We start from the raw sequence: 19,447 nt of genomic DNA on the forward strand, positions 1-19,447 counted from the left end.
AAAAAAGATGCGAATGTGGGTCTGATCTTTTAGCAGATCTTTTAACGTCTAGTGAGCTCCCCCTTTTGTGGACATTTTAGCAGAGTGTAGGATAAGAAACCAAATTTTCATTTCAGCATAAGAAACCCCACAGGCCTTTTTTTAAGCATAACTTAAGTTAATTTGCTTTTCACCAATAATAAAACAATAGCTATACCAGGTGGTGTGGATGGACTGGACATCGTTTTGGATATACTTTACAGTAGCTGTGTGCACTAAGGGCACAATCATACCCAGCATGCTTGGAGTTGTTTATTTAAACCCTGGAGTCTTTACATGAGTTTGCTTAATTTGAGCAGGTAGAAAATGTCATTATTGTAATAGGAAGTGTGGAGGGGTTTGTTTCCAGTTAAAACAAACTTTATGACACCCTAAAAAAGTACAAGAACAGTAACGCCGATATCTGACATCCAACTTGAAAAGCCTAGCAAGCAGAAATGAACTGATTAACTACAATTTGGATTGACAATCATGTTTAGTTTTTAGTTCTTAACTGAGGAAGACCACAAAATGATTTGTAGTAAGTGAGTGTTGCAAAAAAAGCATACAAAAGAGCACAGTAATAAACTTTAACTGTTAAACTTTAATAATAAACACTTTATTTCCCATAATAATTCAAGGCTACTTAACATGTCAGCTGTATATTAAGATGTATAATTCCCGTACGTATTTATAGACTTCTTGTAGTATTTGGTCATTGTATTATTTATTTTTTATTATTTAAATTCTTCTCATCCTACCCTGTTTTTGTGCTTATATTTCATGTTTTTGCTTGCTGAATATTACTTTAAGTCACCACAATTACCTGATTTCTCTTCTCATATCTTAAATTAAATGCATTGTTCTTGACTACACTGCCTTCACATGACCAAGCTTGTAGCAGGACTGGTAAACTATTATCAGAGACAGTTGGTTGCCAGCTTTGTGATACCTGTTATGCAGGATCACCGATATTAGGCTTTGTAAAGCCAGGTAAACCAGCCTGACTAACTTGAACTTGCTTTGTGATACATGGTTGGTTTGTAACTAGGTTGAATAAACCCAAACAAAATGCAACAGAGTACGGCTCTTTATAATGGATCAGAGCAAGGAAAACAATGTCATAGTACAGTGGTTATGGGTTTTAGTTCAACAGCAGATTGAATCTGAATATAGATGAGTTTTAAAAATCTGTATTATTCAGATGTTTTCTATTACACACAAACCCTAAAATATCATACTCCTTATGATATTTATATATCATACTCCACTTAATGTTTCAGTTTAGTCACTTAAGCAATTAACAACAGAAATAAAGTAGCCTGAAGGCATGTTAGTCCTCTGATGACACACTGATCTCTGTTGTCAGCTTGAGTTTTACCTTTAAGGTTTTAGTTCAGTAGATACTGCTGTATCTGCTTATGATAGCTTACTGATTAGACCTAATGAGACTTAAAGACTCCAGGTGAGATTCTTGAATAACCTTCAGCAAAATGCCCTTTTGAAACAAACCTTGGGAAAGATACATGCTAGAGAAATGGTTTCACAATTTTCCAGAAATAGAGAAGACAAAGACTTTCAGCATTTGAATTAGTTCCCAAGTGATATAACCAGTGTGTGTGTAACATCCCATTTATATATATATAAGCATTTTAACACAATAAGTTGTGAGATAATGTTTTGATGTTAGGCAGCAAATCTCTGTTCAGATTTCCCTTCATGTGTCTTGTGATTCTTTTTCAAGGTGAGATACTCAATGATTTTCTATCTTTGCTGTATCTTTAGTAAAAAGTTGCAGATTTCAGCTCTAACATTGTTGACTAACTTAGAGGAACCTTTTCCTAAGTGCTCCCTTTAGAGTTTGCCCTTCACTTTCTATAGGAGTTAATGTCTTTACTTTCAAGCAGCTCGTCTGTTCAGCCTCCTGAATGACCTCATTCAGTCAACTCTTCTTCTATCTCATGGATTATTGCTCCTTCATTTGATTTGTTATTTCCTTCATATACGTGACGAACCTGAGTCTAATTGATGAAATAAATCTAGCTTAGTGAATGCTACAGGAGTTGTCCCCAGTGCAGGCTCACTGTCCACTGAAATGAGCAAACTACTATACAGCATGCGCCCATCTGTCAAGTGTCTGAGGAAGGAGCTGAAACGGCTCCTAGAGTGTCCAAAGGTTCCCCGAGGAGGACTCAGTGCTGTGCTGTAGAGTCCTGTATCACAGGATGTAGAGATGATGAAGGGGTGAGAGGTTGTTTATCACACCATCACACTCTCTGCTCCTTTATTCCTCTCTCTCTTTCCTTTACTGCTTCATCCTTATTCTCTCTCATCTGAAGCACATCTTGTCTAGTCTATTTCTTGTCTGTCCTCTGTTTGTCCTCTGTCTGTCCGTGAATCTGTCTCGTCGTTTCTCCAACTCAAACTGTTTGCACCTTCTGTCTTGTATTCTCCCCCTTTATGTCCTTCATCTGTCTACCCTCCTCCTCCTCTGTGTTTTTGGCAGTGGGAGCTGTAAACACTCTTGTTTATGCCTCCGCATTTACATTCAACACCATCTCTCAGGCTTATGGCTTGACGATCTCCACTTCAGCCCTGAATGAATGACAGTGCTTCTCCCTCTCATATTAACACTCAGCCTCTTGTTGCCACAAGCACTGTCTTCTTTTACTGGTTGGAATGCACATACACAATGCAGTCTAGCCTATTGTCTTGTTTTAAAGAACTCGGATGCAGAGATGTTTTTCGTAAGCGTGATAATAGCAAATGTAGCGATGTTGTGTGCATTGGCAATAGTTGTAAAACACTTTGGTTATGGTAATTTTAGCATTTACTCTACCTTTGACCCTGGACGGCACAATCGTGCAGTGAATAAAAGGGAAAACACGCCTAAACTGCAAAAATATGAGGTGCTCATAACTGAAATTTGCCTTTTATTTTCCGTGGACATCCATCAGTGTCCCGATCCGTTGTCCATCCACACTGAACAGGGTATTGTGCCAGAGGATTTGAAACACTCTAAAGTTATTCCTATATTTATATGTAAAGTGTAATAGGACAGATCCTGGTAATTGTAGATCTTAAGTGTTCTAAAGTGGTTCACAAGCAACTTTATCAGTAGTCAGTTAAATCTAGTTTATATATTTCAGTAAGGTTTTAGGAAATTATATTCAACAGATATGTACCTTTACCTCTACCTAACAGACTATATAAGATGACATATGGATGGAGGAAATGATGTGGAATGATTTTAACTGATTTACAAAAAAGCATTTGATACTGTCGACCACAGTCTGTTACTTAAGAAGCTGCCGTGTGTGCTGTGAGTCTGCGTCCATTAGCGTTGAAATGGTTTGCTTCATACTTAACACAGAGATTCCAGAGAGTTAAAGTTCAAGGCCATCTATCTAGTTGTCCACTTATAACGTGAAGTCCCACAGGGGAGTGCCCCCCCCCCATTGTTTCTATTATATGTCAATGAACTGGGATCTGCTAGTGCTGAAAATGTATTCTTATATGCTGATGACTCCGCTGTTTTGGCTTCACATAAAGACAAACTGAGGTTAATCCTGAGTGAAGAATTAAAAACTGGCTTGTAGACAAGTTGTCTCTTCGTATGGCCAAAACGGAATTTATTTTATTTGGATCAAAACATAGGCTAGGCAAACTATGTTCAACCAGTATTATCCTACTGTACATGGTCAGACCCTCTGTTAGCTCTCTAGGAGGTTTGTTAGAAAGTAGTTTGGGTGGAGAGAGTATGGCATTAAAGAGGAGAAAGTGAAAAACTGATTGATAAAGCAAGTTTGAGACTGTTGGCCAATTCTCTTGTTTTGACTACTCAACCTGTTCTTTCGTGGTTTGAAGGTCTGTGATAAAACAAGTCTCAAAACAAGTCAGAGTTGTGTTGGATTTAAACCCAGGAGTCATTGTATTATTGTACACACTGGCAACCAGCAATTCCAACAGCTCGGGTGGTTACCTTTGAAGGATAGAGCCATACAACTACAACTCTGTGGTTCATAATTTCTATAACAACAGAGCCCCTGAGTATCTCAAAGACCACTTTCGTAGGGTTGGGGGAACTCATGTCCATCAGACTAGAGCTAGTGTTGCTGACTTGTGCTTGCTGCGGTTCAATACCAACATGGGTATTTGTTCCTTTGGATTGCAACGAGTTATCATTGCATATTTAAAAGTAAGTAACCACCACAGTTTTAGAAAGAAAGTTAAATTGTGGCTTATGTGTTTACATTTTCTAATTATCATTGTAAGACCTAAAAATGCTGACACAAAAACAAAAAGAAAAATAGCTATTGTCTAATCATAATTTGTGTGTTTTTTTTTGTATTAACAGTTGCTCCGGCCATGAACCTGAAGGTACGAGGCGTGACTGATCGTATTATTGACCTGGAGTGGGAGGGGTCAGTTGTGCTTACAGATTTCTTAGTGACCTACACACCAAGCAGTGCTGGAGGTAAGTATAGAGCTATGCTAGCCTTTTGAAGCAAAGAAGGTTGTAATATAAGCTTCAGTTGATTAAAAATGTCTTGAAAGCATACACAGCTTCTTTAAAAAAAAAAAAGTGCATCCATGTATCAGTGTATCTTTTTACCTGTCTCTCTGTCAGGTGTGCAACTAGAGATAAGAATTCCAGGCAATATCACCACCTGCACTATCTCAGGCCTGGAGGCAGGCATAGAGTACAACATCAACGTGTTTGCTGTCATTAACAACAGTATCAGCGTCCCTGCCAGCATTACTGTTTCGACCTGTAAGTACAGTCCTCTGGGTTGTTTTGACAAAATGTTCTCATGGGGAGCATAAAATATATTCCATGGAGGCCATGTTTGGTCCATGACTAACAGAATAAAATGTTCTCTGTCTCATACAGTGCTGTACATGCATTCTCACATGGACTCAGCCATTCATGCTGATGCACACACACCCTGTCTCTCACTTTGTTTTTTGTTAAATCCTCCCCAAGATGTTTCTCAGTGTCAATAGAGTGAGAACACCACCTGGTCCTCTGTGCTAACTGTTTGTGATTCCTTCGTTCCCCCACATGCTTAGTGTCACTCACACTCCAATACACATACACACACAAACATGAATACCTTCTGAATGTGTACCCCCTGGCCGGTGTTAATGCCAGGTCGTCAGACCTAACAGAGAAACATACTAGTTGCTTCCATGCTTATCAGAAGTCTGCAAACTCACTGAACCCCTTAATAAGTAATAGCCTGTTTTCAATGGCAAACAGAATATTGTATCCACTGTACATCAGCTGGGTACATACATAGTGTTGCCATTAGTTCAGTCTTAGCTGGTAAAATTATCCTCCATTTCACAGATAAATTAATTTAATTTCAGTGATTTCAGAATTCAGAGTAATAAAGTCAATTTAGGGCAATTAGGCTTGATGCAACCGTTTTTCACTGATATGATTTGTTGGGTTGTCTTTGCAAAACGTAATTATGAAATGTAGTATTTCTGAAAAGATTTATGAGGACACAGCTGCTTGTGAAAATAAGTAATTAGTATTTTACTAAATCAAGTATTGGCTACGGTTATTTGTCTTGAATCAAGGAACTAATCTTGCAAGGGTTTATATAACTATCATCAGTACTGTCGAAATCATTGCATATCCAATTTGAAAAAAACAAATCTTTTCATTGTGTCTTATGAAGCAGGTATGCATGTTTTAAATCTTTTTGAACAGAAATGACATCTTGTGATTAATAAAAATCATGTAGAATAGATGGCTTTAGTGCAGCATCCCTCATGATCCAAAGAAAGAAAATTAATTAAGACTGAGAGAACAGAACCAAGAAAGAAATGTAAAAGAGAAAGGTTCAGCATTGGACATCTTCAGCACGAGATGGAGTAGTGATTTATGGGCTGTGTGGGTCACTGAAGAACAATAATATGTCTCTGGCTACCTCCCCAGATCTCTCCAATCCGGATGGTTTAGTCTTTAAATCCATCACAGAGACGTCAGTGGAGGTCCAGTGGCAACCGTTCTACTATTCCTTCGATGGATGGGAGATCAGCTTCATCCCCAAGGTAGAGTAAAGCTGTGTGAACACTCAGTGTATGTGTTCGCTGTCAATCCCAATGTAAGACTGCACTACAGCATGCTGGAAGACAACTGCACTGTCCTTGTGTGTGAGAAGAAAAGAAGGAAAAAAGGCCGACTTTTTATGCTTTTAATGAATCATCAGCAAAAAGAAAAAGACTTACACACACAACAGTGTTGTTTTTTCATTTTGCTTGTTGACCGAACAAAATATTCTTGATTGAAAAGAATTCTATTCATATCTCACCAATACCAATCTCTAAATGACTTTGAATTTCTGTGCAGAAACAGGAAGGGAAATAACTTGATGGATTTAGGCTTTCTTGCCGGTTTGCTCATCTTGAAGCCCATACCAAATTAGACAAGCGGATTGTCTTAAGCTTATTGGCTATTAGGTGGATGAGCTATTAAACCCTTTTCCAGAATAACCCTTCGTAAAACCATAGCAGGGCCAGGTTCAAAGCCAGAAGGCAAAAACCTTTCTCTTTCTAATTTCCGCTGTAAACTCAGGTACTCTAGGCACTCTAATCTCGTGCCCTCTCACAGTAATTGGTTTTCCCCTTTAAGGTGTTCTCAGGGGGAGATATCCTTTGGTCCGGCCCTAGTCCTAGCCTAAAATCTGATGTTAAAATGCTTTTTTTTTTTTTTTGTTTATTTCAAGCCCTTTAAAGGATATAAAGTTTCTGAATGGAAAAAGCAGTGGGCTACCTAATTTTATTTTATTGCTTTTAGCCCTCTTTCTATCCAATCTTCCATGTCTCTTCGCCGTCTCTCTTCTTCTAGCACTTTCCATCCCCCCACCCTTTCCTCCTAATCTCGTTTTTACTTTGCATCCACCACCTCTTGGTTGAGATCTCCAACCCTTTCCTCTCTTCCCCCAAAGGTACCCTCCATCCCTCTCTTTCTCCTTCACTTCTCTCTTCCTCTCCGTCCCTTTCTGTATATGTTCTTCCCTCTATCTTTCCTCGCTTTCCCTCCCTCGCTCCAGCCACAGGGGAAATCATATTATGAGTTGGCAGTCCCACCCCCTGTGGATTTAATCCAGCAATGGGGATTGTGAATTTTGACAATCTTGTAATGGAAGTAGGCATGAAAGCCTTGGCCTATGCGAACAAACACAGAACTCACTATGCTGTAAAAAGGAAACAGAGAGAGAGAGGGTGAGCTCCGACACCTGACATTAACACTGTTAGAAACAACTACAGTATATATCTGACATTCCAATAAAATACCATACTGCCAGTGTTGTTGTAGCACACCTACCACACCATCTAATATGTTGTATTTTGGGCTTTTTTTGTAATAAGTTGATGAAGCTGTAAAGCAATCAGTCAAGCACTATGCTGCCAGTAGAACTGTACTAGTATTACTAGTGTTATTGTCATTTTGTATTAGTTCCAGTATTATTAGAATAATATACTGCCATAAGACATTTTCTCAGTATTGATTAATATCATTTATGTAACTTTTTCAAAAAGGACATCAGAGCTCCCGGAAGCTCCCTCTTCAAAAACATTTTGTTTGATTGTTGGACAAGCTGCTGTAGCTTTCTTTTGAAATGAAATTCACACACACACAGAAACACACACGACCATGCATAATTAGGATTTCCCTGAAGTATCTTAGCATTGTGATTTATGTTGAATACTCATCAAATGGTCAACGCTCAAAGTTCAGGACATATGATGAGGCTGTGCAAATCTGCAGTATTCTCTTCACATAAAGCATTTGTTCATATAATGCCTACATGAACTACATGAAATGATGTTAAATCATGCCTGTGGCTATAACACTGTTCAAATTGCACTGATTCACTTCTTCACTCCTGGGAAGATGAGACAGTGCCAGCCAGATTCCACAAACAAGTATAAATCAATGTTTCTTGCTCATTTGAGCCTCTGAAGCTCCATCTTGTTGAAGGAATCATGTGATTAAGTGAGAGGAAAACCCTTTGCACTCCAAACTGCTTGTAATACATTATATATAGGTATAAGAAATTTAAAAATGTAGAATTTGTCTATCAGTGAACCTAAATTATGAAAACGTATTTTCTCACTTACCTCTAGTATTATCTAGCCATGTTTTATTTGCCCTGGTTTTGAGAAGTCTGCCTCTAAGATGTCTAGAGATGAAAAATGGGTACATTTGTATCCCTGTATATATTCCAGCTGTTTGTAATTTGGTGTCGGCATGTGGTTGCTTGACTGAGAACATGATAGAAATATTTGGACTTTCTTACTTTGCAATTGTTATTTTGGAGACAAAATAATTGTAAAAAATCTGATTCATTTGCTTTTTTTGCAGTAAAGTTATTATGACATTAATCATGGCTGCAGTACATTTCACATCTATAATCATTATATTTCTTTCTATGAATAATAAGATTAGTAAGTAAGATTAGAAAGATTTTTAGAACCACATCTTGCCACTTTTTTTTGATAGACATATAAATTGACTTGCTGTCTTACCTGAAGAACTAAATAAAATAAAATAATAAATAACCAAGAAGCATTAATGGGCAATCAAACAGTCCTACATTCTTGTCACTCTTTGGCTCAATAAAATGAAAGTGATAAAAATACCTCCGCAAGGACAAAAAAAATCTCTTTTGTCATTCCTCATCTAAGCGACCTTGTTGGCAGAGAGAATGATGACTAATTACGAGCAAACTGACACAGGAGATGGGAGTGGGATATACTGTTATGGTGATTTATTTAGCATAATTTAGCATTACCTTCATTTAACTGTCTTTAACTGTATTGAGATTGAACACCATTGTTATTGGAACATTACTGTTGTGTGTTACTGCCCACCCTGGTAATTTAGTTGAGGTGATTAAATGGATTACATCTCTAATTACGGTTTTGATTTAGGAAAGTAGCAAGCTGTTATATGTTCTGTTTTAATACGAGCCTTCATAGCGCAGGCTTTTGGGGATCTTGGAGCAGCAGTAGGTGTAACATCTGTCTGTCGGCAGGAAGTGCATGTGCAACACTGGCTCTCTGAGAACAGCTGGGAATATCAGGGGCTCCATATGGATGAGTGACAGGCCTTTGGAAATGTACAGTGCTGCCTCTGCAGAATATGTCCCGAGAAATATCACTGTAGCATACATACCCATTTTTGCTAAGCAACACAGTTTGGGAATTTAATGTGCTAAACCATCCAAAAGTTTACAAATAAGTCAAAAGAAAAAGGCTGTATACAGTTCAGAAAGTCTACTGCGTAAGTCACTTTTCACTTAAGTCAAGTTTATGTCTTACTGGTGAGGATAGTCTTTTATCTGCCAGATCCCTTATCACCACTGAGAGAAGAAGTTTAAGCCACACAGTAGCTGACATTTACTCAAAATATGCAAACAATATGCAACAGACATGAGCTCCAGTCTCTTTTGATCTCATCACTTCTATGTCTGTTTTTTTCCCAGGACAATGATGGAGGGATGACTGCACAACTGCCCAGCACCATCACTTCCTTTGTGCAGACTGGTTTGAGACCAGGGGAGGAGTATACTGTTAACCTGGTGGCACTCCGAGACCAGGGTCGAAGCCAGCCAGTCACTGCTACTGTCACAACATGTATGTATTAATGGAAACTGTAAAGATAAACCTTGACATTAGGATATGATGTCATCAGTCATATAAATGCATAAAGTAAAATACATTCACCTCTCTGTCCCATTGTAGTCAGATTAAAGGAAGTTCTTGAATTAGAATTTTTGAATTAGTATACTATTTTCATACCAACTTTTTCCCACAGTAGTCCATTACAGCACATGGGTAAAATGCAAGCTTGTGTGCAGTCAAAGAACTAAAATGTACCATTTATTACTGTTATGGTATTACCAAAATATAACATTTAGGTTCCTGAAAGCCTATATTTTTCAATCAGCTTTTTGCTCTGAACGATGGGTCCCACTTAAACACTAACGTGTTTGCCAAAGTTAGAACACTTTTGGTTATTTCACATGACAGATTTCTGTATTTGCATTTTGTCTGTTCTCTCACTGGTTTGAAGTGGGTGTTATTCAGTTGGAGAAAGATGATGTCATGTACTTCGGTGCACCAGTCAGGATTTAGCAATATTTGAATCAAAATGTGATTACAGTTGTTTGCTTGTGTTGCCAGGCCACTGTCAATCAAACCTGATCAAACCATGCCCACACAGTCCTTATGAAACACATTAGCTCAGATTTTAAAGATGTTAAACCCTTAATAAATTAGCAAATAGAATCAACTTTAACTTTTATTGTTGCTAATTTAGTCAGAAACATTTAATGCAATACAGAAATACTGAAGATTTGAAACCAAGTTTCCAGGGACTTTAAGATGAGTTGCAAATGTGTGGCCTGAGGAGGAAGCATACAGCCAACCAGTCACTGCTATTTTTAAACACACGCATATACTGTATATTACCAAAAAAGGTAATTTCATATTTAGAATAAATGTGAGTAGCATTGCAACTAACAGTTATTTTTATTAGATAAATCTGCCAAATAAACCCAAGGTGACATCTTAAAGTTGCTTGTTTTGTCAAATCAACAGTCCAAAACCCAAAGATGTTCAATTTGCAATGATATGTTATTTATTATATTTGAGTAGCTGGAAGAAGCAAATATTTTTCCTCAAAAAAAGGCTTAAATGCTTAAGCAATGATTATAACTGTCAGCAACTAATTTTCTGTCAATAAATCAACTTATCATTTCAGTACCAAATGCATATAGCATATTATTCCCTGCACTTTCAAGTTCTGCCACACACACACACACACACAGCTAAATACCCTGGCATAAACAGTGAGTGTCACCTTGACATATTTGTTGGTCTGCCACCATTTATGTCCCTGATGTAAACCTCACTGAGGTATTGCCCCCACTCCTCACCCAGCTGACACTACTTGGACAGCTGTAATACATCCAATTCAAACCTCGTCCATAACAATTCAAACTCTGATGTCTGCAGTCAAAACACCATCAATTTCCTGTCAAGTCTTTGTTCATTTCGTGGGTTGTAATTAAGTAACGATTAATAATTCATGGCACTCATTAATTTTTCACGGCGGCCCACTGCAGGACACCTAATTGGATAAAGAAAGAGGAAAAGACAAATTTGAAGTTATTCAATTATTTATAACAAAGATTTAGCCTTCCTCGGAGACGAAGGCAACGCAATGAGGAGTCTGAGGAAAACCAGAGGGAGAGGACAGCTGATGTGAGAACTGGTTCTCAGCAACCGTCTTCCTCAGGATGTTTTCTAGGAGGAGACCCAAGGGGCCAATTTCTAATACATCAAGGATCTGGGTGGACCTGCAATATATCAAGCCTGAGACTGGGACTTATTTAGATCTCAAAAGCTTGAAGAAAGACTTTAAAGGACAGTATGGTCCTCTGTCGCTCACTATGTGAATTGTGTCATTTACATATGTTCCCCCCTGGGGCCATCAATAAAGAATACATCACAGCATAGTATGGTGCGATCAGTTTAAAACATGTATGTTGAACTAAGAATTGTCTCATGCTATTTTGGTCAGTTACTCAACATTAAATGATGTTTTTCAGCTTTTTCAAACTTAATTGGATAATTATTCAAATATCTCTTCATAAACGCATAAATGTCATTTAGGTTATAGCTTTCAGCCTCATTTAACTGCAGTAGAAATCATCAAGAAAACTTTTAATTTAGAGATCAAAATTGGAAAGAAGTAATTAACAGTTTAATGAAATAGAGTGCTAATTATCGCATTCTTTAACAACACATTACCTTGACTTTAAATTCTTTTATATTGGCATTGATGCTCTAACAATGAGAACGTGCAGAGCAAATGATCAGTGAATCCCTCTTTTGTCATCCATCCATCCGTTTTCTGCTGATTATCCGGGGCTGGGTCACTGTGGCTGCAGGCTAAGCAAGGTAGTCCAGGCGTGCCTCTCCCCAGCAACATTTTCCAGCTCCTCCTGGCGCATCCCGAGGCGTTCCCAAGACAGATGAGATATATAATCTCTCCAGCGTGTTCTGGGTCTAAAGACCTCGTGGACATGGTCCTCAGTCAGACGTTCCCACTTTACCCTCACTACACGTTTGGGTTTACCAGGTCTGTCCGGCAGTCTCCCCCACCATCAGATCCAACTCACCACCAGTTGATGATCAGATGACAGCTCTGCTCCTCTCTTCACCTGAGTGTCCTAGACATACGGTCGCAGATCTGATGATACGACCACAAAGTCAATCATCGCTCTTTGCCTAAGGTGTTCTGGTACCAAGTACACTTATGAATCACCCTATACTCGAACATGTTTGTTATGGCCAAACACAGAACAACGACTAACACAGAAGCCCAATAACAAAAGCACCACTCAGGTTCAGATCAGGCACCTTTCCGAGAATCGTCACCTTATCGTGGTGGTTGGATTTGTCACAGGGATGCACAAACGCATCGCTGTTGCAGACCTCTTGTGTCAAACATTCTGAAATGGGTTTTCCTCATCATGTGTTATGTGTTTTCATCTCTTCACACCTAATAAGTGATGTTTTCCAGCAATCAGCATGGAGAGACTTGAATCATGGCTTATGTTTTACACCTTGCACAGATAAAGCCTATTGTCTCAGCGTGTGTCAGTCAGGTCTGATAAGTTTTCCATTTTAGCTTCCCTGTGAATATAGTACATCAAATGTCTGGTCAGATTAGGAATCTTGTTTACTTATTCTTTGATTTTGTATAATGTAATCATAATTTGGCCAAGACTGTATGTATGTATGTATGTTTTATTTAGTTCTTGTACAGCTGCTTGTGGTTAGACAACATTCAGCTTTTGAGAAGTTTAGCTTCTTTTGTTGAAAGAAAAATGGGATTTTGTACACAAATATATTTGAATTCCTTTAGAGCTGAAACATTATTTGATTAATCAATTACTTGATTGACAAAAAAAAATGTTTTTGATAATGAATTCAACTTTTAAGTCCATTTTTAAGCAGCAAAAATGCCAAACATTCGCTAGTTCCAGCCACTCAAATGGGAGGATTTGTTGCTTTTTGATCTAATGTCAGTGATTCCCAACCCAGTGGATCACAACATAAATCTGGGTTGACAAGATTTTTAACGGGATAGTTCTGCTACATAAAATAAAATTCTTACTTTCTTATTTTCTTGTAAAACATCAGATGATTTTACATCTTTGGGCCTCAAAAATGTATTCAAATGAGACAATCTCCGAAGATTAGAGGTCAAAACTTGTAACTTGTACTCTTCTGACGCCTGTGATGAGAACAATGTCTTATGTCAGAGTAAATTGAATATCTTGGGTTTTGGAGTGTTGCTTGGACAAAATAAGAAATTTGATGACATCACCTTGGGCTTCAGGAAATTGTCATGGGCATTTTTTACTATTTTTTTTTAAGTTTTATTGGCCAAATAATGAATCGAGAAAATCATCAGCAGATTATTCTAATAATAAGGGTAAATTGCATTCCTACCTAAGAGCAAGTTATCTAAAAAGTTATGTTTTGGTATCTAACCAAATATCAGGTGTTAAATTGGCAATAAAAATGTCAAGCAATACCTAGACCAAGCCAAAAAGTAGTGCAGCAATAGATGGCAAGGTTGACAAAGTGAACACACCCTAGTGACTCTGCTTTGTTTGTAACAATAGCAACAGGACATTCAATAATTATGCTTCTTTCTTTCTTTGTTTTACAGTGATTGATGGCCCCACACAGCTGATTGTGCGGGATGTGTCAGACACCGTAGCGTTTGTGGAGTGGATACCACCAAAAGCAAAGATTGATCAGATCGTGTTGCGTTATGGCCTGGTGGGAGGAGAGGGTCCACGGACCACCTTCCGCCTCCAGCCCACACTCAGCCAATACTCCCTGCAGGTGAGTGGTGGGGTGTGTGTGCAATTCATCATGCTGTGATGTCACAAATCTGATCATACAGACACATGTGTGGACTCACCTGCCATCTGGGGACAGAAAAGTCAGTCCTCACAACTTAAACCTTTTATCTTTGGGTTGAGAGTTGTCTTTGGGCTTATTTCATTGTACTCACAAGTATAGTGTGTGTGTGTGTGTGTGTGTGTGTGTATACGCTTTTCATGCTTGTTAAATTATCTAATCTCATAGTCTGCCTGCCTTCTGTGTCTGGAGATAAAACAAAAACAAACGAAAAAATCCATGCAAAGAGATTAAATAGACTAAACTGTCCCTGTTTTTGTTTTGTTTTTTTGTTCCACAGGTTCTGCGTCCTGGCTCGCGTTACGAGGTGTCTGTGAGCGGTGTGAGGAAAGGAAATGAGAGCGGATCTATTTCCACTGAATTTACTACCGGTGAGGTCTGACAGCAAACAGATGTGGCGATAGTGGTTTGTGTGATCCTGTGCCTGCCTCTGAGGATAGAACAGCTGATGACATATGGCGTAATGCATACCATACTGCTTATCTATATTGGATATGGTAGTGAACATCTGTTCAGGGTAATTTTTGCTGTCATTTGTGCAGAAGAAAGTAAATTATTTGTGGAAACATTATCCTAATTTGTTTTGAGTGCAAACAACAAATTAAAATGTATGCATATGATGTCAGAAAATCAAATTCGGGATTATTCAAATAAAGTAAAATCTGCTTATTTGTTAAATTATTAAATATTTATTTACATATTAAATGATTACAAATGGATGTGTGTTGCAACTGATGTTGATGCATAGTAAATTATATCATCTTACATGCAGATCAACTATAGTAATTAACAGTTGGACACTAACTCTATCTATGTCTGATGATGTTTAAACCGCTGATGTTTGCTTTTTCACAATCCCTGAGAATTGGTCTCAGTGTCCCCAACATTGTCAGCTTTATCGTTCTTCTCAGAGATCGATGCCCCAAAGAACTTGCGGCTCGTGTCCAAGACCTCCACCACCCTGGAGCTTGAATGGGAGAACAGTGAGGCTGAGGTAATTAGACAAATAGCATTAGCAGTTGATTTTCAGGATTTTGTTTTATAGCCGTTTTGAGTGATCATTTAAATGTCGATCTGGTACTCTGAGCAGTTACAAAAGTACGAGGAAGTTTGCAAGTAATATGAAGCTGTCAGTGGTGAAAAGTAACTAAGTACATTTACTCAAGTATTGTACCTAAGTACAGTTTTGTGGTCTTTATACTTTACTTTATTATTTCAATTTTATAGTACTTTATACTACACTACATTTATTTGATAATTTTAGCTACTTTGGAGATTAAGATTTTACATATGATGATGAGCATATAGAATATTATTCAATGTAATAGATTAAATCACCCAACATAATATAAACTAGCTAAAATGAACTCCATATTAGCATGCTACAACATGAAAATGCTGCTTACCTGTTAATTAATCAGTAAAAATAATCCAATAATATATATATTTATGGGATTATATAGATGAAATACTCTGGAAGAGTACTTTTGATTCTTTAAGTTATCTATTTTGCAGAGAGTATACCTTTGTCATTTTACTTAAGTACATTTTTATCGCAAGACTTTTACTTGAAATGGAGTATTTGTATAGTCTGATATACAGTAAGTAACTTTACTTAAGTTAAGGTTCTGAATACTTCTTCCACCACTGGAATGCTAAACCTCCCAGTATAAGAGTCTCCTTCTTTGAAAAGAAAATTTTTTTATAAGTGTAGTGGACTATCCTGAAATACGTCATAGCTTTTACAGGATCTCAGCACAACCGTAGGTGCCCCTTATATCACTGAGTATGTGTTAATTATGTCCTTTTTGTAAAAACAACAACTAATCTGTCCTTAATCCCCTGATTTTATCCACCCTCCCTTGACCCTTCCTGCTTACTTGACTTAAATCAGATTTTTTTTATTCCTCCTATTTTTCTAAACTCTGTCTTGTTGTATTGAGCACTTTATCATCACACACAGGTGGGTCTGCATTTCGTGAGCTTGGTAAATACCAATAACAGGAATGTGGCAAACAAATTTACTGGGTGCAAGTGGTCACCAAATGTTTTACTCTGAATGAAAATGTAATAAATCATGTTGTTTCACTCAGTAATCACAATGGTATTCCCAGAGGTACACAACCAGACTTATGAAGCCAGTCTGTCTTGATGCCTGTTAGCACTACAAATTTATTCATCCTCATGATTCTGCAGAGAGCCAAATATCACACTGGGCTAATGTAAAATAAACCATTTATTCTATGAACCATCAGTAATGCAGGGTAAAATTATAAGCTGTTTTGACTGTTCGTGATATCCTTGTATTTCCTTCATTTTGTTAAAAATACTTTCAAATGTTTCCTTCAGTTTGGTGTTAATGTTTAAATATGTTTATTTATAAATGTAGGTGGAGGGCTACCAAGTGGTATACAGCACTTTAGCAGGAGACCAGTATGATAAAGTCATTGTGCCACGCAATGAGGGAGCCACCACTAAAACCACTCTCACAGGTAAGTGAGGAGGCGTGATGAATAATTTTCTTACTGAATAATTTATAATCACATCTGTAGGAGTCTTTTGCTTGTGTTTTCCTTATGCCTTCACTATTATCACAGTGCATCTAATGTGTACTGAAGAAGCTGGGAAGTGCCTGTGTGTTTTACATGGCAGGATTATCTCCAGAGCTAACACTTGGCTGACAGGCTACTGATTGTATCTGTAGAAATGCTTGTTGTCCTGCGGGCATATTGAAAGGCTGTCAGAAAGGAGGGGTCAGCTGGTATGTTTTTTCTGAAAGGCCATAGTGCTGGAAAGGGCATGGTCGCCATAAGAATAGAAGCAAAAGGTCCTTGTGTTATTCTGTTGGGCCATTGCAATCAATGCTGCCTGCACTCTCATTCCTTCTCTGTCACTCTCATTTTCTCTCCCCCTCCACTCTCTCTAATAATAATCTCTGTCACTCTCTTGCTCATTTTCATGGCTCATGTCTTCATCTTTATTTCTGTAGCTTAAGAAACTCACTGTGGACATGCTGATTTCATTTGACACTGATCAATTATGCGGTTGGCAAAAAAAAAAGCGGGCTTCAGAAATCATACTGATGTACATGTAAATTTGCCTTGACCTCATCACCGATGTACAGCTAATTGGGCTGTTATGAAAAACTCAGTCTAATTCACATGCACTTTGAGTAAGAAGGAGAGTGTAAAACAAATCTGTCAAATTTTTCTTCTTCTACTATATTGTGTGTTAAATTATTAACTGGTTCTCTCTCTGTCTTTGTGCCTCAGACCTGCTGCCAGGCACAGAGTACGGCATCGGCATTTCTGCCATGAGAGGTAGCAACCAGAGTACACCAGCAACAATGAACGCCAGGACGGGTGAGTGAATTACTGTTTATACTCGACCGTAAAAATCCGGTGATCCACTCACGCATGTAAGACAAACTAAGTGAATCACAGCAGCGTTGTGCTGAAAATCTCCACAGCAAGCTGGTTTGCCCATTTGTTATTATACATGTAATTCTCAGTTCTTGGTGTCGGTCAGTGCTCCTGTTCCAACCATTAAAAGTCATTTTAGTGAAATTAAGCAAATCAGATTTTGGCAAGATTTGTGCTATTTTAGGGCAATGTGGGACTGTTTTATATTTCCAGCTTGGGTCAAAGTTCCCACAGCATTTTAATGCTGTAATAATGCATACCATTTTGCACTTCTCTTTACCTCTGTAGTTGATCGGCTATTTGAATTTTGATTGTGTTTTGAGTTGTTGGGCTGAAAGGAAAAAAAGACCCCATTTAACCTTGTATTTGAAATGTTAGTGCGTGGAGGTGCTTCGCTAATCTTTCCCATCACATTGACTGTCAAGCACATCTTTTCTCCAGTTGCAATTATTTTAATGGCAGAAGGTGTTTTGCACTTTGCAAAATTATGCCTCCATTTGCGTTACGAACAAGTTCTTTCTACCCCACTATTTTTTGCACTCTCTTTGAACTTTGAAAGTGCACTACAGCTATCACAGCCTCTCAAATAGCTTTAAATAATATGACAACACCCCCTGTCTGCCCGGCACACAGCAGTGCTCATGTTACTGTAAGTTCTTTCTGTCTTTACTTTGCCAGAAAAACTCAATTTGACAAGGAGCTCCAAAAACATTGAGGGTTCAGGCAAACAGTGCAGTAGAGGATTAGATGAGAATTAAACATTGATGATCCAGTGGGCAAGTTGGGTCATTGCTGCAGGAAAGTAAAGGACAAACATAAGAATGCAACAAATACAAAAAGATTAAATACAGAATTGTTATGTTAATACAGAGGTCCTTTTGGAAATTAACTTCTTGGAAGTTTTTTTTTATCAGTAATGGTCCTGCTTTTGATGTCAATGCTGCACCAAAGAGGAGGATATACCGTAGATAAGCATACAGAAGACATTAAATGCTGAAGCAGTGAATCAGTACATGTTTCCATAAACTCAATTTATGTGGAAAAATTTAAGAGGATGTGACATGCAACAACTGCCCCTGTCTGGACTTGTCTGGATTTATTTTTTTGAGCGTTAAAGTCGAGGGGAGGCATGCAATGGTGAGCGTCTGCATGACATGATTGCTTTGTCTGCAGCAGAAGCAGAAGAGGGGACTGCAACATGAAGGTGTATTTGAAAAATCTGGTTCATCGGCCTTTATTGCATCTTCTCTTCTTCAATATGCCAAGTTTTATGTCGGCTAAGCGTTTAATATTTTTTGCAATATTACATTTTGTTCCTTTTTTTGTGCAGAATACAGTAATATGAAACCTAAGAGGATGAGACAATACAGCAACAAACAGAAAACATCCTACAATGTAACATGAGATTATAACTTTGTTTCCCCTCTATTAGGCCTGGATGTGCCCTTGGATCTAACTGTGACAGCTTCTACGGACAACACCATCACTCTGGTGTGGGGCGTGGTCCAGGGCCCCATTGACCATTACAAGGTCACCTACACATCCTCCTCTGGTGTCACTACTGAGGTAAAAAAATCGGACAGATGAACATTGAATGGATAACAGATACAACATGGCACATATAAATTGCCATGCTGGTGTATACTGTACACCCATCTTTATAAGGACCAACATGGCTATGATCTTTTATTATGAAGTAGTCTCAAAGTGTTCTTAGAAATCCCAATTTGTGCTTAACTATGTCTTCCTTTTCCAGCTGACAGTGCCTAAAGATGTAACCACCACCACTCTGATGGACCTTGAGCCTGGGACTGAGTACACAATCACTGTAGCAGCAAGCAGAGGAAGACAGCAGAGTACTGCAGCAACCATAGATGCCTTCACAGGTAGAGAGAATTGTCACATTTAAAATACTGTTCACAGGTTACCAGTGTTACTTTTGTGCAGCATTATTGTAAGCTGAATACCAACCGTCCTCC

At 38.2% G+C, this 19,447-nt stretch overlaps 1 protein-coding gene across 8 annotated transcripts in view; it reads left to right on the forward strand.

Annotated features, from left to right (window-relative positions):
* The window catches only part of tnr (tenascin R (restrictin, janusin)), a 177,106-nt gene that overhangs the window by 110,137 nt on the left and 47,522 nt on the right, over nucleotides 1–19,447 (forward strand). For 7 of the 8 annotated variants that reach the window (XM_044219951.1, XM_044219952.1, XM_044219950.1 and 4 more), the window contains 11 exons: nucleotides 4,376–4,495; nucleotides 4,649–4,792; nucleotides 5,969–6,084; nucleotides 9,525–9,675; nucleotides 13,790–13,968; nucleotides 14,327–14,417; nucleotides 14,940–15,040; nucleotides 16,436–16,538; nucleotides 17,319–17,408; nucleotides 18,901–19,034; nucleotides 19,225–19,354. In XM_044219951.1, coding sequence (XP_044075886.1) covers nucleotides 4,376–4,495; nucleotides 4,649–4,792; nucleotides 5,969–6,084; nucleotides 9,525–9,675; nucleotides 13,790–13,968; nucleotides 14,327–14,417; nucleotides 14,940–15,040; nucleotides 16,436–16,538; nucleotides 17,319–17,408; nucleotides 18,901–19,034; nucleotides 19,225–19,354 — 1,359 coding nt within the window. The remainder of the gene's footprint in view (nucleotides 1–4,375; nucleotides 4,496–4,648; nucleotides 4,793–5,968; nucleotides 6,085–9,524; nucleotides 9,676–13,789; nucleotides 13,969–14,326; nucleotides 14,418–14,939; nucleotides 15,041–16,435; nucleotides 16,539–17,318; nucleotides 17,409–18,900; nucleotides 19,035–19,224; nucleotides 19,355–19,447) is intronic. The other variant, XM_044219954.1, reaches the window with a different exon arrangement.

Source organism: Siniperca chuatsi, linkage group LG13 (genome assembly GCF_020085105.1).
Source record: "Siniperca chuatsi isolate FFG_IHB_CAS linkage group LG13, ASM2008510v1, whole genome shotgun sequence".
Lineage (NCBI taxonomy): Eukaryota > Metazoa > Chordata > Actinopteri > Centrarchiformes > Sinipercidae > Siniperca > Siniperca chuatsi.